Genomic DNA, 24856 nt, shown 5'->3' on the forward strand with positions numbered 1-24856 from the left:
TTGCTACTTGCAGGGAACTATTTACATAGCATTTACATTGTATTTACAATTTACATAGCATTTCATTGTATTAGGTGTTTCAGGGGTAGTCTGGAAAGATTTCATGTAGGAAATATGGAGATGCCATTTCTCTTGGTGCTTGAAGGATGTTAGCATTTATCACATTTGTACTTGAAGTGGTCAAAAGCTCCAAAGCATAAAGGTGTATATCCTATTACGAGAGTAAAAGAGTCAGGTAGTCTCATATCACTGGTGTGGGTGAGAATTGATGTTGGAAAAGCAGGATAGGTTCAAATACACCAAGTTCCTCCCTACTTCAGAGCTTTTGTACCAGCTCTTACCTTCTGTCCAGAGTGTATTCTAGCTCTTCACATGAGTGACTAATTCTTCTTTTTCTTCAAGTCTCACTCAAATGCTTCCTTTTCAAAGTGGGCTTCTTTGACTTTTCTGACTCACCATAGGTAGTTCCCATTTCTCTCCTTCCCCATTTTCTCTATCTCATCACCTTCTTTATGTTGACAACATTTTTTCACAATCTGCATTTGTGTATGGGTTTATCATTCAATTTCCCCATTAGAATGTTAGCTCCCTGATGGTCAGGGACCGTGATGTATCTTATTCACCACTGGATCCTCAGTTTCTTGGCGTAGTTCCTAATACATAATGGGCACTCAAGAATTTGTTGAATGAAGCAGTAAAGCTTTTTGAGAAAGTGGGTAATCAGATTTGCCTTTTTTAAAAGAAGATCTAAGATGAAATCCTTCTTTTGCCACTTACTAGATATATGACTGTGAATAGTTATTTTGATTTTCTTATCCATAAAGTGGAATTAATAATACCTGTGGTATTGTGGTATTGTAATGATTATGTGAGTACCTGAATCATGGTAAACACTAAGTAAAAGTTATGTCATCATCATCGTCATTATTTTTAATGAAGATTGAAGGGGGCATGTTTCCTTTTTTTTTTTTCTCTCCCTCTCCCATCATTCACAGCTGCTCATTTTAGGTCTTACTCAAGCAGAATTTATGTTTAATTCTGGACTCAAAGTGAGGTTGATAAGTAATATGGTTTGAAGTATCCTTAGCATTTTTGTGGTTTACATAGGACTGAACCAAGTTTTAAGTCAGCAAGCAAACCAGGAGATCAGCCCACTGGACAGTATGATTCAAAGACTGCAACAGGAGCAAGACCTGAGACGTTCTGGTGAAGCAGGTATCAGTAATACCAGCCGTTTAAGTAGAGGTAAGCAGTGATTCTTAAGTGAAATATTTAAAAAATTGAAGCAGTCTAAACCTACAGCAGTAGAGAAGTGATTAAACAAATATGGTAAATCCATTATATGAAATATTAGGCTGCCAAAATGATCATGTTTTTGAAGAGTATTTAATGACCTAAAAAAATATTCTTAATATAAGGTTTCAAACTATGGACAATGAGTTTTTTAATGTGTATATTCTTCCAAATTTCCTATAATAAACGTGAATAACTTAGAAACATGTTAAAAATAAATTTATTCAATTATTTATGGAATACATTCAAAGCCACATTCTCGAACATCTCACCATCCTTGTTGTTGTATATTATTAAACTTTAGAGAAAATTTAAAGCAAATTTATGAACCATAAATGTCCTTGGGTTTGTGTCTGTTTTTGCTTCTTATATAGTTTTCCCAAAAATACACAGTGGGCAATTTTTTTTAAGTAATATTAGGTTTTACATCTTTGGAGCTTAACAGTCCGTAGTCATGATTCATTAACTTATCTAGTCAACTGAATAACCACGTTCTGTTTTCATTAAGCTTTTGCTTGTGGTTTAGCTCCTAATTTGGTGATGTGATTATTTGCCACAGCACTGTGAAGTTTCATGTGGAAGATAGTATGGATTTTTTCCCCCTGGGGTGTGTGTGTGTGTGTGTGTGTGTGTGTGTGTGTGTGTGTGTGTGTTTCCTGTTAGAAGCTAATGGAGAAGTGTCTCTAAATAGAACTTACTGTATTAATTTTTTCACTTAGGCTCTACAAGTTCTACCTCAGAGGTTCATTCACCACCTAATGTAGGACTAAGGCGTAGTGGTCAAATCGAAGGTGTACGGCAAATGCATAGTAATGCACCAAGAAGTGAAATAGCCACAGAGCGGGATCTTGTAGCTTGGAGTCGAAGGGTGGTAGTACCTGAGCTATCAGCTGGTGTAGCCAGGTAAGGAAGGGGAATTATGAATTGTTAGGTACCACAGTTGTTTGTATTCATTTTGAATTACAGTCTTCAGAGTGCCTTTTTAGCTCTAATTTGTTTTAAATTTATCTGCAGAGCTGATGTTTTAAACTCTTCATGACTCTGGAGAAAAGTTAAATTTCAGTATATGTCCCTTTCTGGGATGATTCATATAAGTGATATGGGGGGAGTGTTAAGGTGAATGGGGGGGGATTACAAATTTGGCTTGAACAAATATGAGATTTTACTGAGTAGCATATTTAAATCTTAGTTTGTCTTGTTTAACTGTATCTTAAAACACATTCATGGTTTGTTATAATTTAGTTTTTTATGGATTTTACTAGTCATTCACACCACATCATTCAGAGGCATAGTGAAAATACATTATATTATTTATTGGTAATAGATTATATAAGTATTTTTAAATAATTCTTTTTTATACTTAAAAGTATACATATGTAAATTTAAAAGTATTGATTTTATGTAATCCTATTCTCAAGGTCATTGCTATGAGGGACGTTTATATCCAATTCCTTTTGATTCTTTATTAATGAAATACTCATGAATGAGGTCCATATGAGCCCCAACTAATACTGACTATATATTATAATACTGTACTATAATAAAAAACATAGGAAGATCAAATTTGATTTTAGGATTTCCTAGTTCTTAAAAGATAAGAGTAATTATATAATTAAAAATATTTGTAATCTGAATATTTATATATATTCTGCTTTTTTGATTGGACAACACCCAAATTTGTGTTAGGTTTTAGGATTATGCACCTAAAGCTTGAATTTGAACCATAACTTTATCTGATGACAAATACACCCAGATGTTCTTAATAAAAAATTAACTCTCTTAGTATATTTTTAGCTGCGTTCCTGTCTACTTTTTAATTCTAATGTTAAGGTTTGAAGAGGGTGCAATAAATAATACCCATCATTTTAAAAATAGTTCTGAAGGAGTAAAAAATAACACAAAAGAGTAAGACAGGAAATGAGAATATTTTATTATTCATACGGCTATGAAGAACATGACTTTTATCTGCATGAATGTGCGCTTCCTAATACTGAACCCCAACGAAAGGTACCACTGGGCCACAGTATTTCTCCTCATGTGAGGCAGCTGGTTTGCCTCTTTAAAGTGCAGAGAAGAATGTATACATGGCAAACGGGGCATAGAACTGGGCCATGCTAAGCTGGATTTTCCTTCTAGAGCATCCTAATTAATTAGTTCACTCCTCCTACCCTAGAGAAGAATGAGTAAGGAGGTGAACAGAGTCCAGGAGTGGGTTGCTCGTTGGTGGTGGAGGTCCCTGCACACGGAACAGTGGGGAAGATTTGTTTCTCTCCAAACATTCGTCACCTTTTTATCTCTTTTTCTTTGAGCTTGACCATTGAGCATATGGTCCAGCGAGGCTGTGGCCATTACTTCAAAGGATATTCGGCCTTCCTGGAACTTTGCATTAAAATTAAATCCAATCCCATAGCCAACAAAGGATTAATATCTATTATATATAAAGAACTCTCAAAACTCAGCAGTAAACAAAGCAATCCAGTTAGAAAATTGGGCAAAAGCTATGAACAGACATTTCATCAAAGAGTACATACAGATGGCAAATAAGCACATGAAAAGATACTCAACATCATTAGCCATTAGTGAAATGCAAATTAAAACTTCAGTGCAATAATCTTTGTACCTATCAGAATGGCTGAAATACAGTGACAGCACCAAATGCTGGGAAGGGTGTGGAGAAACTGGATCCCTCCGTGCATTGCTGGTGGGGATGTAAGATGGTGCAGCCACTCCAGAAAACAGTTTGGCATTTTTTTCTTAAAACCTAAACATAAGACTATCATACGATCCATTGATTGCGCTGTTTGGGGATTTATCCCAAAGAAATTAAACTTATTTTCACACAAAAACCTGTACGCAAATGTACAGCAGCTTTATTCGTAATAGCCAAAACCTAGAAGCAACCCAGATGTCCTTCAGTGGGTGTATGATTAAACAAACTATGGTATATCCACACCACAGAATAAGACTGCATTAAACAGGAACAGCCTGTTGATACACAACTTGATTGAATCTTCAGGGAATTATGGTGAGCAACCAATCTCAAAGGTTATGTATTAATCCATTTATGGACTACTCTTGAAATGACAAAAGTATAGAGATGGAGAACAGATTAGTGGTTGCTAGACATTGTGGGGAGGAAGGGCTGAGGAGGAGGAGAAAAAGGTGGATATGATCATTAAAAGGGCACCGCAAGGGATCTTTGTGGTAATGGAAATGTTCTTTCTGTATCTTCACTGGGGCAATGGATACACAAACGTACACTTGTGATAAACTTGGAGAGAACCAAATACACACACAAACACAGACACATGAGTGGAAGTAAAACTGGGGAGTTCTGAATATCAGTGGGTTGTATCAATATCCAGATCCGGGTTATGATGTTGTACTGTAGTTTTGCAAGATATTACCATTGGGGGAAGCTAGGTAAAGGATACAAGGAACCTCTTTGTATTATTTCTTAGAACTGTATGTGAACCTACAGTTATCTCAATAAAAAAGTTTAATTTAAAAAAAAATTAAGAACAAACAAAATTAAATCCAAGGGCATTCTTTTCACAAGATTCAAGTTCACTCATTTCCATTCAGAATCATGACCAGCCACATTAGAGATTCTGCAATTAAGTATAAAATGACAACATTAATATACCCAAGTAATAAAATATCAATATTATAGAGCTCTTCCAGGTTCGAATTTTAACTCCCAGGTTTTTCCACTGTGATATCTCCAGGGAAAAATTAAAGTTCAAAGATTAAATACCCTTCCAGTTCAAAAACCTTAAAGTTTTAAGGAATTAAAATTTTTTAAGAATTGTGTTGTCCTTGTGAGTTCAGGTTCCATGAAATTAAAGTTCACAGTTAATGTTCCTCAAAACTTCTGTTGCTCAAATTCAGCTTCATACCTGGATAGAGTTGAAGTTTTTTCAGTGGCTGAAGCCTGACCTGCCTTTCACTGGAGAGAATGTAGTTCTTTCAGGGCTTTGGGAGTTAATGTTAGTTCTACCTCAAGGGTCTGTTGTGCCTTATTTTTTTTTTTTTAATTCCAGCTATCTGTATGGCACATAAGATTATCACAGCATAAGCCCAACACTGACATAATTTTTGAAGAATAAATAAATTCTGTTTTTAATCCTTGGAGCAGTTACCTTAGGAGTAACTGTGTTCCCAGATCCTAAAACTTTATTTGCCTAATACTATAGTAGAAACGTAGTATCTAGTTCAAGTGGACAGAGTCTGTCTTTCCAGTATTCCAGTCATTTAATGCTCAATGTCCAGAGCTCACAATCTATGAAATTAAACTCAGAAATCTTTATCACATGCCTCATCTGAAAAGAAGGCATCAGGAGTAACATCCCCTCTCTGATACCTAACATTCCCTTTGGGGAGAAATCAGTTATAAACATTATAGATTATATGTGGCTTTTAATTCTCTTTCAGTAGGCAAGAAGAATGGAGAACTGCAAAGGGAGAAGAAGAAATAAAGACTTACAGATCAGAAGAGAAAAGAAAACACTTCACAGTTCCAAAAGAGAATAAAATGCCCACTGTCTCAAAGGTAAATAGTAATTACTTTGATGTTTAATATTTGCTTCATAAGTACAGTGACCATTTTAAGGCCTTTTTGTAATTAAAGATGTTAGCATTGTAGACAGGATATTTAACTAGTGAAATAAAGTTAACATAGCTAATTCTCGATTATCTTTGGATTATCTTTAAATCTTTAATATTACATTTCCTACTTTCTAGCATACCTTTCCCCCAAATGCCAATTGTAATATGCCTGTTAAATCTAGTAAATTATACCTTAAGCCTAAGCAAGATCGTTTTTTTAGTTCTGCCATTGGTGGCACACTGTAAAACAGTGTTCTGGTTTTGTTTTTTGTCCTACACTTTTTTTTTTTTTTTTTTTTCTCTTACTGTTTTTGCACCTATTTGTTATTGCAGGTAATTAAGTCAGCTATGCTGCTATAAATAATAGTTCTCATTTTCTCCATTAAGATAGGTAAATTGTCCCTACTAGTTTACCCTGTTGGTTTGTCTGTCATCCTACTCTGGAAAAACTTTTCAGTCCAGTAGATTTCAATTGGTTATGCCCTAATCTGGGAGAGATACGTACTTATTAACCTTCTTGAGTGTCAAGGGTTGACTGCTCTCTAGACCCAGCTTTGTGCTCCTTCCTCTTATTTGAGTTCCTCAGACCTTCTAAAGTAGTTTCCTTTATTACAGCTCCCTCTTTCTGTTTTGTGACTCTTTGAAGGACTCAAGTAGTCCTTTGCTATTATTTTATGTTTTCCTTTACTAAGGGTATCATACCTTGGCATCAGTAGGACCCTACACTGCTACAGTTTCTGTTAGTATAATCTGAAATAATCTTTTCTTTTTTAGGTTGTTGTTGTTGTTGTTGTTGTTGGTTTTTTTCATGGTGCCTGGAAAGCATACCCTTTTTTTGGTATCCTTTGCTCTGAATCCAAGGATGTGGAGACATAATTCATATAATGATTGTGAGCTTGTATTGCTACCACTTTTATGGATGGAATATGGTAATATCTGTAAAAATTAAAAGGATATGCTTATCTTTTAATCCAGTAGTGGTACTTCGAAGACTATTTTTTTAGAAAGAAAAGAATTGATGTGAATGTATACACGTGTGTGTGCATGCAGATATTTGTAGTGTCTCTGGTGCAAAAACTGGAATAACTTTAGTGTTTATTGGTGGACGAAAGGTAGGATGTCATGACATATATATACACCCATGGAATACTATACAGCTTTTTAAAGAAATGAGTTAGAGCTCACTCCATTGCCTTGGAGAAACGTTCATGATGTATTTGTTAAGTGAAAAAAAACAAGCGGGATAGTAGTGTTTATAACATGACCTCATTTTTGTTTTTCAAATTTTATGAGACTGGAGAAAGGTTTGAAAGCACCTCCTATTGATAATCACAGATGTACAAGTTATGAGATGCTACCTTTCATCTCAGAGTTGCATTATTTTTTTTCCTCTAATAGTAGAGGGTACTAACTGTGCAGGGGGGTTGTATAAATTAATACAAAAAAACTGTTCAGAAAGCAATTATAAAGTTGATTTTTGACAATAGGTTTGGTCCCCAAATTACAGTGCCTTAAATTTACTTAATTTCTCTTAAATATTTATTTATTCCCCTTGAGGGAAATGTATTTCTCTCTGATTAAAAGCCTCGGTAGGTGGTCAAGGTCTGGTTTGATGCCCTCTGTGTTGAGAACTGAAGTTCTTTAAATATTTCTGATTCTCTTATGTGTGAATTTGACTTCATGCCCCAAGATGTCAGCATTTTCATATAAGGCTGCAGGATGGAAGATCATGTCAGTGAGGAAGGTGCAGAGGGTACATATGCTCTCCTGAGGAAGGTTTTTTGAAGTTGTTCTGCAACATTGTGCCAGATACCCCATTGGCCAGAATTTAGTCACATGAAATTCTGACAATGAAAATTTCATTTTCTGTGCAAGAAGCGGGGAACAGATGTTGGTTGACAACCAGCTTTTTCTTATGCATTATATATTAAGGCATTAAAAACATGTTCTTTGACTTGGAATTTATTCTAATGAAATGCAAAATTGTGGATAAAGCTTTACAAAATGAAACAAAAAGCAGTTTTTTAATGAAATAGATTTGCGTAGATAAATAATATTTAAATGAAAGAAGCAAGATCCATTACATTCTTAACAATAAATTACTCAAAGCTCATGAGATTATAGTTGAATATTATTTCCTTTTTTACACCTTTTACATATTTTCCCAAATTTTTGCAAAATTACAGAACCCTTCAGTAATTCTTGTAGAGAGAATCTGTGTGGAGTAAATCTTGTATCCTTGTATGTGAAAATGTATTTTATTTCACTTGGCTTTTACAAGTTAACAGCCCCAGCAAGAGTAGAGGTAAAGTGCAGGGAAGAAGTGACAAGACTGTGGGGAGGGAACTGGAGAGTGGAGGTGATGGAGAGACAGAGACTGGTTGAACTCAGGTTTGCAGTATTATAGGTCTTGAGGTACACAGCCCCATCCCCCCATACACATACAGAATCTTTTTTAGGAGACAGGGCAAGACCTGGATTTTTTCTTTTTCCCTCCCTTCCCAAGTGCCACCCAATACACTTGTGAAACCAGAGCCAAACATATTCAGATACTCAACACAGCATATTATTCTGAGAGAGGTAAGAGAGGATATTGGAAACATGATGTAGCAGCAAGCTGTTTTGGAGAGGGTTCTGCTGGAGAAATTGGGATGAAACATCTTGTCTTTGAAATGGAGAACTCAGTGGATGGGTTGAATAGAGGAATACAAAACACTGAAAAATAAGTTAACAAGCTGGAATGTCAAGTTGAAGAACTCTTCAGAATGCATCAACAAGGGATAAAATGATGGAGAGAATGAGGGAAATGTGAAAAACATGTATGTGTATGTTTATGTCATGTGTATGTTGTATACACACATATATACACAGAGAGATTAGAAGTACATAGTAAAAAAAAAAAAAGCTTTATTTGGTAAGAGTCTTCAAAGAAGAAAAAATATACAGAGGGAGAAAAGAGTTGGAAAAATGATCCAGAATTTCCTAGAATTAATCTCTAGCTGAGCAAATGCATGGTGTGCCAACTAGAATAAGGAAGAAAATAATACAAAATTAAATTTAAAACCTCAATTAAGCACATTATAGTGAGATTTGAAAATATCTAAAACAGAATATTCTGAAAGTTTCTGGAGAGAAAAAGGGAATCCCATGAACTTGAACTTGACTAATATTAGACTTTTTGTTTGTTGTTGACAAAATGCATTCCACCGAGCACCCTACAGCCAGAAGAGTTAAGAGGAAATTAAAGAATCAACACCTACATTAGGGAAGCTGTCTGCAACCCCAAGACAGTAGTGCTTATGCTGATTTCTTACTGGAATGGTGACAACATGCTGGAGCCAAGTGCTAACATGCCTCGGTTCAGGGGATGGAAAGTCCCCTGTAAAGATGGCAGTGCCAGTGGAACCATGCGGCTGAAAGCTCTGAATGGCATCCTGCCACCCACTTGTCTAATGGACAAGCCCTTGGTGCCTGCCTCTCCAGGTAGTATGGGTACTGTCACTGTGGGCCAGTTGCAGACTGGGGTTCTCAAATCTGGCATGTGATCACCTTTGCTCAGTCGTCATTACAACTGAAGTTTAAAAAAAAAAAGAGTCTGTTGAAGTGCGCGTGAAGCCTTGGGTGAAGCTCTTCTGAGACAATGTAGACCTCAGTGTCAAGAGCGTGTCTGTCAGAGCTGCTCGCCATAATAGCTTTGTGCTTCCTGACAGCAAAAATAAGCCGTGAATGATGGAAGCAGCCAGCGTCACAGCTCAAATGATTATCCTGAGCCATCCAAGCTAAGTCAGTGCTGGCTACGCACCCGTGCTGGATTGTACCACAGCTCGGCTCACACAGCTTGCAAGGTTGCTGACCTGAAGGAGAAGATTGGTCACTGTTCTGGGAAGGGGCTTCTGGAAGATGGCCTCAAATTCTTGAAAGGTGGTGGTGCTGCCTGCCACTGTTGATAGGTTCCTGGCAAGCCCCCTTGTGTGTTGAGAGCTCCTCTGACTGTCGCTTTGCTGTTCGTGACGTGAGACAGATGGTTGCTGTGGGTGTCATCAGATCAGTGGACAAGAAGGCAGCTGGAGCTGGCAAGGTCACCACGTCTGCCCAGAAAGCTCAGAGGGCTAAGTGAATATTATCGCCAGTACCGGGCACCCCAGTCTTAACCAGTGGGGGAAGGACGGTCTCAGGACTGTTTCTCGATCAGCCCTTTAAGCTGAATAGTAAAAGACTGATTGATAACAGTGCATCATAAAACCTTGAAGAGATGGAGAATGTTTTGTGGACCATTTGATTTTCTGTATGTGGCAGTTTTAACTTAATAGTTTTTAGATCAGTACGTTTTAATGGAAACAACTTGACCAGAAATCTGTCACAGAATTTTGAGATCCATCAAGACAAAGTTAATGAGAAGAGAAAAAAAAAAAAGTGAGGCTATAACTATAGGTTCAAAGGACTGAGAATATAACTAATAGGTTCAAAATTATTTTCTGCCCACACTTTAAAGATAGTGTTCCTTTTTCTTATTGTATGATTTATTGCATGATATGTTGTATGTATAAGTCTGATGTCAGTCTCTTTTTTCGAAGGTAGTTTTTAGTATTTTGCTTCTATTTTTTTATATTCACAAGTTGGGTTTTTTTCAGGTGTAAATTCTTGTGTTGAGTTCTTTTCATCTCTGTAACCGTGTTGGACTTTAAGTTATTTTGATCAGTCTTAGTTGTTTTCTCATCTGCTGCAGAAGACGTTTTTCTCACATTTGCCTGCAGCAGAAGAGAGAGCTAGTCACCTGGTATCCACATCTCATAGTGATTGGTTAGCTTTGTGATCACCATTTTGTTTTCTAGTTTGCCTCTGCCTTATTATATATGCCTCACAGTCTGTGGTCCTCTTTCTTATATCTGTTCTATAGGTTTGGCACGCGTACAGGAGAGTTCAGTGTTAGGCTTAGTCTGTTACTATGAATCCTCATCAGAAAAAAAAGTTTTTATAACCTATCAATCAGCAAGTGAATTTCAACATATCATAACCCTGTGTTTTAACTTAATGTTAAAATATTTGAGCTGGTACTATAGTCTAGTCTACTTATGGGATATCTTAAATAAGAATGGGTTTTTTATCATTAAAAAATACAACTTTTAAAGTAAAAGGCATTCTTTAAGCATACTCTAAATAAATTTAATTTACTTTTTTCCAGAATCATACTCATGAACATTTCCTGGATCTTGGAGAATCCAAAAAGCAGCAAGCAAACCAACACAATTATCGTACGAGATCTGCATTGGAAGAGACTCCCAGACCTTCAGAAGAGATAGAAAATGGCACTAGTTCTTCAGATGTGAGAGCTCAGCACACTCATAGATTTCTGTTTTCATTTTTACTTGTTTTTTTTAATGTAACTTTTATTCTTTGCATTCATTGTTATATTTATAGATGTAGCTCAAACATGGTTTGTCTAGGTCTTAAAATGATAGTGATAGTTGAAGGACCGTAGTGTGTGTTCTGGGCATGGCACAGATATTCATAACCTCAAGTCCACAAAACAAATGCATGTGAATTAATTATTCCCATTTTGAGGGCTCTGAAGTTCAAAGATGTTTAGATTACACGTTTACCGAACTATTAAATGGTAGAGCAGGGATTAAACCCATGTTCCTTTCACTCCAAAGCCAGGTTTTTGAAATGGTACCATGAAACTCTAGTCTGTAACTATAACTGATCAGTAGACATTTGACAATTTTGGTTAGTTTTTAATCTCTGTACCAATTTATAGCTTTCGCAATGTAAATTTTTAAAATATTCCTTATGTATAATTATTTCCATAAATATCATTGTCCCTACTAAATTATATATTCTTTCAGCAAAGGGAATCCATTTGCAGTCACAAATCAGTCTTATTTAGCAATTACAATGGTCTTCCTTCCCCTGTCCCACTTGCCCTATTACCCCTTCACTCACAGTTAAGTCAGAGACTCTATGGTCTGAGATGTTGACAGCTACACGTTTTTGAAGTCATGTTACGTTTTGCAGTGGTAGACATGTATGGGGATTCTCCACATATATTCTCTATGGACAGGGCAATATTAGCACAAACCGAGAGTATTCTAACCATAATTTAAAAGTTAGTCTCCAGTGTTTTCAGGTCCTTGTATGGCCAGAACAAAATGATACGTTCAATCTGGCAAAAAAGATAAAATATACTCATTATATAAACTTGACACATAACAATTTAATACGCCGCAGAATGTAAAATATATGTGTGCTATTTATTTGCATTATAAAATATTTCTTTATTTTTGAAAGATTTATAGTATTATTACTCTTTTAAATATTAAGTTTCTATAAAATTTTAAAAATATTAATTCAGCTCAAAATGTATTTCCAGGTACATCTGTTACATAAGAAAATTCTACTAATTCTTTGATTTGTCTTCAAAACTAATTTGTTTATACCTTATATTTGTAGAAGAGAATAATAAGAAAAGAATATCACCTTTGGCACAATATATTAGTTAAAAATGAAAGAATCCTGGGTTTTTGGTTCAAATAATTTGTACTTCCATATAAGTACCTTTTTATTTTGTATTTAGAATGTAGAATTATGTTTCTGTTCTCCCCCTTTAAAGAAGTAATATACTAAGAGTGGGAATAATCAGATCACTTGTTCAGATTTTTTTTTCAGTTATATTGAGCAAAGATTAAATTTGCTAAATAAAATTTACTCTGGATTTTGATCTTTTCATATTTGCCTAGTTTTCAAAGCCCTGTGGAACAGTTATATAATACATTCTTCATTTTTAAGCCATCAAAACAGGAAAAATTTTCTCCCCAAGATATAACATTTAATTAGTAAAAAAATACATTTCATTATCCTCGTGAAAAATGATCTGGATGTGCCCAGCAGTTAATAACACTGAACCATTCTTGTGTAGAGTGGGTCTGAGCTTTGAAGTAAAATGACACGAGTTCAAAATAGGCTTTGCTGCTTATTAATTGTGCTGCCTGGGGTAAATTTCTTAGCCTGTTTAAGCTTTAGTTTCTTTTATTTAAATGACTGATTTCCTATCACCAGCACTGTTTGTCTAGATCAAATGGGATGATATATACAAAGTGCTTAGAACAGTTTCTGACATATACTAAAAGCTTAATTAATGTGAGCTGGTATTTTTATTGGAGCAAGATTTTGTGACCAAAAAAAAAAAAAAAAAACCAATTTTTATAAAGAAATGGCTTCACAGGTAGTATCCTGTGTTAACCAGTGAATATTTACTAAAGAGAAATCAGAGTGTTTGGGTAGTTTTTAATCCTCTCCATTTGTATAAAATAATACCTGAGTTGGAATATCCTTTTTTTATACGATAAAGCTATTTTAATAATAAAAACATAAAAGTTCCTAAATTTAAGTTTCTCAATGCATCTATAGAAAAAGAAAACTTAAATTTTAAAAAAGGCCCAAGAAGTAAAGTTGATATCAAGTATTAATTTGGTATCACCCAGTCTAGAAGATGTGTTATGAGGCTTTTTTAAAAAAATGTTAATCCACCCAAGAGATTGCTCTGAATCCAGTATTAATAAGTATTTTATCTTTGGATACACTTAATATTTGGATACATTCAATAATTTTTGTATAAAAATATGAGACCTGTGTTTTATAACTAACTTAAATCAGGTTTTAATATAAATATCCTAATATGATTCATACTATTAGATATCACTGACATTTTCTGTAATCATAGAATGTTATTCTGTAAAGCTATACAATAAAATATGTATTAACTATCTCTTAGGAAGGTGAAGTTGTTGCTGTCAGTGGTGGAACGTCCGAAGAGGAAGAGAGAGCGTGGCACAGTGATGGCAGTTCTAGGTAATTTAATGAATTTTTATTCTTCCAAATGTAATGTTAATTCTTTAGAAAGCTGCCTTGATTCTTAATGTTAAAATCCTTTCTATCAGAAACATATTTCAGAGTCCCTTTGGGTTTAAAATTGATCTTTCTTCAGAGTCTTTTTGTAGTTGTCCAAAATTTAGATTTCCTTTGACATGTTTTCTCTAGTAGAAAAAAAATTTTGGATATTGTAACTAGATCTACAAAATGATGCTTTTAACTTTTTCTTAGTTGATATTTTATCTTCTGAATGCTGTTATATTTGTAATACTGAACCACAAGCTAGCTTCATTACTGGCTTTGAGAAATATTTATGCATTAAGTTATGAAAGTAATGAGATTTTTTAGAATTAACTGTCTTTTTTAGTGGACTAATAATAATAATATTTTCTTCCAGCAATAATATTTTCTTCCAGCAATGAGAATAAACTTTCCCTTTTTCCTGTTGTTCCCACCCCATTTGATCACGTAAGCGAGGATTCCTTCAGCTCCTCCTACTTACTGGTGATTCACGTTGTTACAGGGCTTGATGGCCTTGGCTGACCTTGCGAGGTCTTAGTAGCAAGAAAGAGGTAGAGCCTTTGGGAATGGTAATTATATTTAGCCCCTGATACTTATTCCCTGGCAGCACTAGCTCTTAAAATTGCCAAAGAAACCAAGAGGCTGTATTTAAGAATTCTTCACCTCTTTTTATCATGGACTCTTCCTATTTCCACAGTAGTTGCTCCCAGTAATGATACGCAAGTGTTCATTGTTATGTCTGGTGGTTTTCTGTATCTGAAACAAGACAGTAGAAGGAAAACTCACTTTCTTTTGGCTCAGCAGTGGAAATAGAGTATAGGCATACATTGGTGATATCTCAGGTTTGACTTTAGACCACCACGATGAAGAGAATATTGCAGTAAAGCAAGTCACACGAATTTTTATTTTCCCAGTGCATATAAAAGTTATGTTTACACTATACTGTAGTCTGTTAGGTGTGCAGTGGCATTACGTCTAAAAAAAATAATTAAACATTTAAAAACAGCATTAATCTAAAAATAATACTATTGGGAAAGTGGCACTGATAGACTTGTTCAGTGCAGAGTTGCCACAAACCTTCAATTTGTAAAAAACACAGTGTCTATGAAGCACAGTAAAAACAAGGTATGCCTGTATCTCAAACCATGAAACAGCATAGAGGTTCTTGTTTTGAAAAAGCATTGTTGGCTTCAGCAGTTGGGGAAATTGTTGTAAAGTACATAGACCTCTGGGGTTTGTAGTCCGTGCTGGCGGCAGCAGATTTTCTGTAAGAGCTGAGTGCTCCAGAGAGTAACAACAGTGAGTATTTGGCGAGTGCGGTTTACAGTGACCATGGCTGGGGTTAGAGTAAATAAATGCTCCTAAGTTGAGGATAGCTAGGTAGCTATTTGCCTTGCAGATGTGTTCCCACATATCCAGAGTAGTGTCAGAAAATATTTTTTATTTAAGTTCTTCAAAATCATTTTAAGTTTTAAGATGAAGTCATGAAATCATACTAGAAAACACCTTAATTATTTGATTGTTATCTGTGATGATTATTCTTAGGGAGATAATGGGTAAATTGCCCATAAAGGACACTCGGGCCAGAGGGACAAGGTAGTAGAATAAAACTCCAGAAAAATATGCCTTCAGTGTTATCAGCAATATGTTTAGAGGAGTGAGGATATATACATCAGTAAATCTAGACAACCTGATTATTGATTTTAACATAGTATAATTTAGATTCCATTAAGGTAATTATATTTATAAAACTATAAAATCAAGTAATGAAATATTCTCATGTACTAAAATTAAAACAGAAGATAACATAATTGGATTCTTTATTTTGCAACATCAGTTTAGTAAAACTTAGGTCTGTTGAAGGTAAACTGAAAAGAAAGCTTGAGTTTCCAGTGAGATACAGCCAATGGCAAACACGATTGGTAGTGATACATAAAATATTAGGCCTGTATTTTTCTGAATCTTACTTTGCTTTGAAGCATAAGATACACCTAGGGTGTACACTGGAGATGCCGTGCAGAGTTGGCAGGCACAGTCTTCCCGCTGGGTAGGAGGACTTCTGGCCCTGCCAATTCGGTATCTAGCTACCGTGAAGGCACCAGGGCTCTACCGTGGGCGTTCCCGTGTCAAGGGGCCCACCTGCCCTCAAAAAGGAATCCCTATGCTTCTTCCTCAGTGTCAGTACCTCCTGTGCTACCTAGGGCTGTCTTTCTGCTGTTGCTAGAGCTGAGGAAAGTGGTGCTGTGCTCCTCATTTTTGTATACTCCACAATATTTTGAACACATGCAGCACTCAGAAATCTGTATGTTTGCTAAAATCATAGAAGGTACTTAAATTCATTGTTTAACTAGCACTATGACCTTATTTATCTTAAAAATTTTTGGAGATACTTAAGTAAATTAAGCCTACAGACGTTTAAGAAACTATTGAGAAGATGAGTTGAAAGTTAGGAAATACTTTTAGTTCATTTAGTATGTACTGTTCTGTTCTTACTTTTTATTATGATCTTTCTTGACATTTTCATACAACAAAGTCTTAAAGTGTATCTTGTCTGTGTATTTTTTAAATCTCTTCTTTCCTTCTAGTGACTACTCCAGTGATTATTCTGACTGGACAGCAGATGCAGGAATTAATCTGCAGCCACCAAAGAAAATTCCTAAGCATAAAACCAAGAAAGCAGAAAGCAGTTCAGATGAAGAAGAAGAATCTGAAAAACAGAAGCAGAAACAGATTAAAAAAGAAAGAAAGAAAGTAAATGAAGAAAAAGATGGACCAGTATCACCAAAGAAAAAGAAGCCCAAAGAAAGAAAACAAAAGGTTGATTTATATATATATATATATATATGTTTTCTATAAAAACAAAGCATGCATTTTAAAAGTGCAGCTGATGAACATAAACATTTTTCAAGTGTACCAGCAAATAATAGAAAAAACTCAGAAGTACGCAGTAGTAAAATAAAATATATTAAGATCTCTTTAGTTTCCTCAAGTTTTTAAATGTTTAGCATGTGAGAGTATTTACTTGTAGAATTACCATATTGTAAATATTGAGCATTTAATCGTATAACATGAGCAGATCTTTTTCTTGAGACTCCAGTGGGATTTGTTTATTTATGTAAAAAAAATAATGCTACAAAACACACAGTTTATTAGTCTTTTAATTGCCTTTACTTTTCAACCATCCTTATTAACTGTTACTGCTGAAAATACTACTGTGGTAACAAGCCTTCATTAACTTACAGAGTATGTGAGCCATCACTAGTCCTTAGGTCAGTAGTACTGGTTTGATTACTACGTCTTTAGTCTGTGGATACTTTGAGACAGATCAGAGAAAGCAAGAGATGAATGTTATGTGAATAAGATCTGTTAGCTGTTACGGAGTTGGAATACTTTAAAAACAAGAACTGTTTAAATTTTGCTCTAAAGTAAATGAAATACAAGGGACACGTTTTGTATTCCCCAGAAGACTATAAGTTCGAGGCACATTTGGTTAAACAAATGGAAGATTTTTTTTAAAACCTCTGCCATTTTTAGAATTAAATAGAAGTTGTTAGCTGTAGAATTAAATACTAGGGAGACGGTAGGGTCTTTATCTTTAGAGAGCTTTGAAAAATTTTAAGACTACTTCTGTCTTAAGTGTTTATTTTATCTGCATCCATTGAGTTCTTGTTTGTTTCAGCTTTATAATTATGGGTTACTTGAATCTGCATTCCTCAGCCTACTGTCCTTTTTGTCACCTCCTTTGCCTTTGTCTAGGGGATATTTACCAAAGAGAGTACCACATATTAGCCACAGTATTTCTCTTCTTCCTTGTCAGTGATGATAAATGTAGGCTGACCCATTATTTTACATAGTAGACAGATAAAACCGATTTAGCCATGTATCTGGCTAATGAGGTAAACTTTTTTTTCATCTCAAGACAGTTCTGATGAACTTTTGAGGTTTGCATTGTTACCTCACATAATTCTTTTGTCGCAGGAGTGCAGTTTACTTCACCTGGTCCCCGTTTATTTGATGATTATCCATAAACTAATACCTCAGGCTCCTTCACACATGCTACATTTGGATCCACTGTTAATGTTTGGCGTACTTTCATTTCACTGTTTTGCTTAAAGTATTACCCCAGGGTCTGTCTGCCACTAAATTTATGTGGGACAGATTTTAAATAGCATAAAGTTAGGATGTTACAGGCTACTCCCTGTAATTCGGATTTTGTTCACATGGTTTGTTGTTAGCCTATCAGTGAATCTAACAGTAGATAGAATTGTTCTTATTCCTTAGTCGTCTTATCTCAAGTAAACACAATATTTCCCTTCTTACGCATAGAGTTGTAGAGCTGAAAAGTAACTGAGACATCATTAATTAGTTGATATTTATTGCGTCTATGAAAAAAATGAAAATATTTTCCATATGATTGTTTGAATTAAGCAAAAAAAGAAAAAAAAACCCAGTTAGGCAAATATAGAAAATGCTTATTAAAAAATAGAATTCTCGAGAGATATAGTAAAGTTATCTCAGATATTATCTGACATATATCCCTTATGCTGTTAGGAGCTCTGGAAATCAGAGCGATGAATCTTTATCTGGTGCCTGCAGTTTATAAAGCAATACAGTGGATAAGAAGAAGTGTAAGACGTATAGTACTTGCTCCAGAAACAATGTGTGACTAACAAGTTGTTTGAATCCCCCCCCAAAAAAATAGAATAAATATCACATGATAAAATATGTTTGATTGGCAAAGTAATTTTATAGATAATAACTCAGAAACCAAATGGGGCCATCTTATCTTAGAGTTTCACATAAGGTTTCCAGAAGAAATAAAATTTTAGGTGGACCTAGAAGAATATCCATGGATAGAAAGGAAATAAATCAGTTACCTGTATCTCCAAAATTCAAGAAATCGCAATGCATGAGGCTGGAAATTTAGAGACATGTCAATGCATTTTATCCCCTAAGTGGTTGTAAGTACTAACTGACAGAAATCTACTTTAACCAAAACTTCTAGGTTCCCCAAGAATTGTTGAGGAATTGTCATAATGTTTATCGTAATGATTCTTGTCTATGCCACAGTCTTACAGTTATAAATATGATTACTTCTCGTGTAAGAGTTGTTAGCTATCCTAATCGACATTCTGGGAAGAAATGCTTGCCTTAGCGTATTAATAGTTCATGTTGAGGCTGGAATAAGTAGTTTTTAGACTTTTCCGACCTTTCTTTCTTTTTACTAAGTCAAAGGAAACCTTTTTCAGACACTTTAACTGAACACCTCACCATATGTAAGACGGATACGATCTGTGGATCTCACTCTGTGATGTGCTCAGTGCATAACAGTACTGGCTACTCAGTAGCTACTTGTGGATAAAATAGCTGTTCACATGTCATGTGGTTTTACATCCCAAATCTAACACACGACACAATTCATTTTCTAAGCTTTCCCCTCTAACGCGCTGCACTTCAGCCTTCCTCAGCTCAGCAGTGACAGCTCCAGTTGTTGACACCAAAACCCTGTAATTCTTCTTTTTCTCTCATTCCGCATTCAGTCCGTCAGGGAATTATTATCATGGCTCTGTCTTCTAAATACATTCAGCACTTGACTGTTTTCACCACTTTTGCTATCATGCTAGTGTGAGCTACCGTGAACTCTCACTTGTATTACTGCAGTAGCCTTCCATCTCTCTTCCTGCCTCTACCCTCATCCCCCTAGGCTCTGTTTTCTAAAGCAGGGATCAACAAACTTTCTGTAGAGGGCCAGCTATTCCACCATTGTAGCCTAAAAGCAGCCCTAGACAATACATAAATGAATGGGTATGGCTTTGTTCCAATAAAATTTGATTTATAAAAGAAGATAGTGGGCTGGACTTGGACCATGGGCCATAATTTGCAGATGCCTGCTCTGATGCATCCAGAGTGATCCTTTTAAAATATGTCAGATCCTATCACTCTCCTGCCTAAAATTCTCCAATGGATCCATCTCACGAATAGTAAATGCCAAAGTCCTTTACCCCTCCCTTACTCTCCAGAGAGAGTTCTCCTGATGTGCTTAACTGAGAAATACAAACAAAGATGGCTAATAGAAAGAAGAGTTAATAGGAAAATGAGTATTAAGTAGCAACTACAGCATACCTGCTGCAGGTAGTGTTCTCGACACCCATTATGACCTTTTTTCTTTTCATGAACTTTCATTAACTCACAGTGATAACTACCTTATAACCACCTTTTTTTTTTTTTAACGCAAGAGAATAAAATTTAGAAATCTTAGTTTACAAACACTGAACCAAAACATTTTTAATCAACTGCATGAAGTTTCTCTGTCTCTACTTACATATGTTAGGTTTCAGCTCTTAGAAAGTCCATTTTTCCAAAGTCTAAGGTACCAATATCCAGACTATGATGGCCACCTGTAGGTGACCAGAAAATTTTAGCTTTTTCTCAAAGGCCTATTCACAAAAGTAAGAGACCTGGCTTGACAGCATTCTGTTTGAAAAAAAAAAAAAAAAAATCTGGAAAAAAATTCTTTTTAGAAGCTTGTGTGTGAAATGGCTACTTTAAAAGGAGTTAAAGGAATATTCTTGGGCTATGTGGAAGTATAATGCCCAGCCCATGGAAGCAGTTAGCCTTCTGTATCTTGGCACTGCTCAGCCCATATGAGAATATCTTACTTAGTTCTTACTAACACGCTTATGACTAGGATTTTTTAAAATAAAATCTCGAATACGCTTCGGTCTGTTACATGGAGTGTTTATGAAACTGATAGAATTTTGAGAGGAAAGAGAGGAGACAGAGCTTATACTTCAGTGTTTATGGGAGTATCTTGTCACCTAGTTTTGTTTTGAATATTGTCTGTAGAGCTTTGGTTTATCTAGTTCTTTTTTTATGGAGTGATTTGGAGAAATCGAATATAACTATACTGCCACTGCTGCCATCTTCCCAGAGTAAGGTTTTTAATACTTAATATACATTTTTGTACAAAGATCCCTTCCCCTTTTATTTTTTAAACTACCTTTGTAGTTATTTTAAAGGGCAGATTGATAGATGAATGCTTTCATGATAATATTACTTTATATTGTTTTACACTTAGAGATTGGCTGTGGGAGAACTAACGGAAAATGGTTTGACGTTAGAAGAATGGTTACCTTCAACATGGATTACAGATACTCTCCCCCGAAGATGTCCATTTGTGCCACAAATGGGTGATGAGGTATTTTTTAACTTTTAAAAAATATCCTTTGTTTCATTCAAGTAACTAAATACTTTTTATAGCTCTTGAAACAGAACTCTAGAAAATTGCAGCAGTTTTATAAAGTATTTCATTTTACATATTTGTAGCTCTATATGGAAAAAGGAAAATTAGGAGGAAAGCTTTACTGATAATCTTTTTTGAGGCTACTGTAAAAATTGCAATAGCAAATTAAATATTGTAAGAGAATAGAGGTTTCGTTGACATTTTAAAAACTAATACGTATTTTTTAATAAGAAGATTTTATGGCCAGTTTTCTTTTTCCTAAGTTATATTTATATGGTAAAAGAAAAACAAAATTCAGCATTTTATTTCATAGAAGTATTTTGTTTAAGTAACTATAATGTTCATAATATGTTTCTTAGATCTTAAAAAAAAATCTATTCGAATATCATTTCATTTTTAAGAAAATATGGTTGGCCATTGTTTTGGACTATGTTCTTGTGAATTTGAAATGAAAATGTAAGATATTAGACCAAACTTTTCCACTCAGGAGTTCATGTCTCCTTGTTTTATGCATAAATGTTAAGAGGCAGGGTTATCTGGTGTTCAGTAGATTCATAGTAGTAAGTTGGGAATTAAAATAGAGGCTTCTTTAGCAGAGCACACTAACAGTAGAAAGTGACAGGTGGCAGTTGACAGCTTTAAAAAAAAAAGGAAAACAAAAACTTTTTAATACAAGAGTAAGTAACTCTAAAGTTCCAGGCAGCTGGAGCAATAATGATATTAATGAATAGAATGAATGTGTGTAAGCTAATGGGTATCCCAAAATATTGCTAAGAACTTAATAGCATTTTTTGAAATTCCAGCAGCATTTTTTAACAAGCTCAACTATTTATCGTGGGAAGTGTCATGGGAAGAACACTTGGGCTCAGACTGCTGTATTCACGTACCAGTTCTCCAGGGTGGTAGTCAGGAGTCACTTAAATTTGACCTCCATAAATGAGGATAAATATATGCCTTGCTCTCTTTATAATGATAAAATATATGTGAAAATATATATGAAAATATATTTTTCATTTTAAAGTTTCCTGCATGTGTACAAACTGCTTGCTATAAAAGTAGGTGAATAATCAACTAAACATGACCCCTAGTTACAACTTACTTTATTATACAACATTAATTAACTTATTTTGAATCCAAAAATAAAATGGTGAAACCAAAAAGCCAAAAAATAACTGCTTATCCTAACCTCTTAATGTTATTTAGAACACTGTGGTTATGATTAAGTGACAGTAGGACAGCTTGAGGAAAAGAAGGGAAAAAAAATCAAAATATTAGAATTTCTTTTAGTTTAAAGGACATTAAATTCTCTCTGCAGTTTCAGCTGATACCGTGCATCTTGCGTCAAAGGAAACACATTCAAGTTTTAAAATTGTGACTTTATTTACTTTTTAGGTTTATTATTTCCGACAAGGACATGAAGCATATGTTGAAATGGCCCGGAAAAATAAAATTTATAGTATCAATCCCAAAAAACAGCCATGGCATAAAATGGAACTACGGGTATGGTGTTTATAATTTAATAGTCCAAAAAGATGCGATTATAGAGGAAATTGTATTGAGTGTTACTATTTTCACTATGAGAAACTGTATCATGAAGATACCTTTTCTAATTGAAACAATCTGGGAAGTAGAAGGTGTTTAATTTCTAAAGAAACATAAGATTGAATTTATATATTCCAGTAGTTTATAAGTTGGGAATAAAATGTAATTATGGTGAGAACTGGACAACATTAACATCTAAGGCAAACTTCATCTTTGTAAATTTGCAAGTATTTCTAGGTTTATCAGCAGTAGTTTAAAATTATTTCCAGGTCCTTGGAACTGTGTTAGAAAATTCTTATTTCGCTAAAGTTTTCCTTTTTCTTTTTTTTTTCTTTCTTTTGTTTTCTCTTTTTTAAATTGAGATATAACTTGCATACTGTAAAGTACACCGATAAGTACACAGCTCAATGGATTTTTACATATACATACAGAGTAATCACCTAGATCAATATTAAAATGGATAATTTTTTTTATCATGTTTTAGCAGTTTATTTTGTGAAGATGGTTTCTTATTTTCTGTATTTTCCTCAGGAACAAGAACTGATGAAAATAGTCGGCATAAAGTATGAAGTGGGATTGCCTACCCTTTGCTGCCTTAAACTTGCTTTTCTGGATCCTGATACTGGCAAACTGACCGGTGGATCATTTACCATGAAGTAAGGACTGTTGAAAGAGGCAATAGTTTCTTAGTATTGTAGATTATTTTTCAAGATCCAGATAAATTTGAATGCCTTTTAGATATTTGTAAGTATATGACCTAATCAGTTTGTTTCTGTTTGTACTTAGGTACCATGATATGCCTGATGTTATAGATTTCCTAGTCTTGAGACAACAATTTGACGATGCAAAATATAGGCGGTGGAATATAGGTGGGTAATTTATTTAGAAGCCGTAATGTTTGCTTTATCTAATAAGTGACTTACTATTTTTCATAATTTAGGTAAAGATAATCAGAAATCTTGCCATTTGCAGGAATGTTAATAAGAAAGTAAGATATTGTGTCAGGAATTTATTTATTTATTTTTAAGAATGAAAATACTTTTAATCTAGGTGATGCTGAAATTCCAAACATTTTCTCTCTTATATTTCTTAACTATGTATAAGATTGTTTATAGCTATTCCTTCTGCTGTTTTATGTGCTGAATTAACTTTTTATCCAAAGGAATTAATGACAGAATTCAAACTTGAAGCAAAAGAAGTCTTCCAGTTCAAAATGTTTAATAATTTGGACTGGGACTAAAACTGAACTGACATTTTTCTTTTATTGGTTAACTCTGTTAAAATTAAAGCTAATACTGTAATCAAGACTCAAAAAAAACTTCTAAAATCCTTAAAAGTCTCCAGGCATTTAAGGTGCATTAATTTATGTACAGACGGATGTGCTATTTTCTAGAGTATTCCTTTTAAAAAATTTCAGACAGGGCCACTCTGTCATCTTGGAGTAGACTCTGGTGCCTATATGGCTTATTTGGTTTGAAAAAGCACATCAGTTGACGTGGCATTTCATCCCTCTTCCAGTGCCATTGGAAGGCCTTTGTGTGGTGATTTGTTGTCTCTTGTTTGGTCTTGGTAAATGTAGAAATTTACATGTGTGCTGTAAAAAGAAAAATTATGGAAATGCAAGTCATTAAAATTAGGGGCATGCAAGTTACAGAAAAAAATTTACACCCATGTGCCATTTCTCGGGAAGCTTTGAAAGATGTGTTCCATCAAATAAGGGAGTAAAGAAAAAGACACGGAATCTCTGCAGGAGACAGGAAATTCAGAACAGGAAAGCACCGAAAGGAATTCCCAAATAACAGTCAACAGAAGTCTCAGGATAGCATCTGTTTAGCAAGTCTGTAAAACAAACAGTCCCGAAAACATTGTCCTCTAAGAGTGAAATCATCAGGAAAAAAAAGTGAAACTGATAAATTGTATAACATGTTTGACTTTGTGGGAAATTATGTATTGAAGAGTGTTTTATAGTTTGAGCTATTAGAGAATGTGGGAAGACATAATCATAAATTCAGAGAAAACCAACCATAAGAAAATGAAGCAATTATACAAAATTATATAGGAAAGGAATTGTGTGCTATTTGGCTCATTAGCAAACAATATTTATACAGTGTAGTCATGACAAAGGAAAACTGAATATGGATTAAATAAAATGCACATACCCTTTATATACAGTTATATGGAGAGAGACCAATACTTAATGTCTAAAATTGATGAGTGAAGAAATAGCTATATACTCATTATTTAGAAAACCATAAGTAAATTCAAGAAGAAAGAGTTAAA

The 24856-nt window shown here is 34.6% G+C and overlaps 1 protein-coding gene across 4 annotated transcripts in view; it reads left to right on the forward strand.

Moving 5' to 3' along the window:
- Window positions 1-24856, forward strand: part of LOC118904894 (pleckstrin homology domain interacting protein) — a 125419-nt gene that overhangs the window by 72016 nt on the left and 28547 nt on the right. For 3 of the 4 annotated variants that reach the window (XM_036870994.1, XM_036870995.1, XM_036870997.1), the window contains exons 18-27: window positions 1108-1245; window positions 2013-2196; window positions 5728-5845; window positions 11084-11224; window positions 13673-13749; window positions 16377-16608; window positions 20870-20989; window positions 22427-22534; window positions 23108-23232; window positions 23363-23445. In XM_036870994.1, coding sequence (XP_036726889.1) covers window positions 1108-1245; window positions 2013-2196; window positions 5728-5845; window positions 11084-11224; window positions 13673-13749; window positions 16377-16608; window positions 20870-20989; window positions 22427-22534; window positions 23108-23232; window positions 23363-23445 — 1326 coding nt within the window. The remainder of the gene's footprint in view (window positions 1-1107; window positions 1246-2012; window positions 2197-5727; window positions 5846-11083; window positions 11225-13672; window positions 13750-16376; window positions 16609-20869; window positions 20990-22426; window positions 22535-23107; window positions 23233-23362; window positions 23446-24856) is intronic. The other variant, XM_036870996.1, reaches the window with a different exon arrangement.

The sequence above is a fragment of the Balaenoptera musculus genome, chromosome 12 (assembly GCF_009873245.2).
Source record: "Balaenoptera musculus isolate JJ_BM4_2016_0621 chromosome 12, mBalMus1.pri.v3, whole genome shotgun sequence".
Classification (NCBI taxonomy): Eukaryota; Metazoa; Chordata; class Mammalia; order Artiodactyla; family Balaenopteridae; genus Balaenoptera; species Balaenoptera musculus.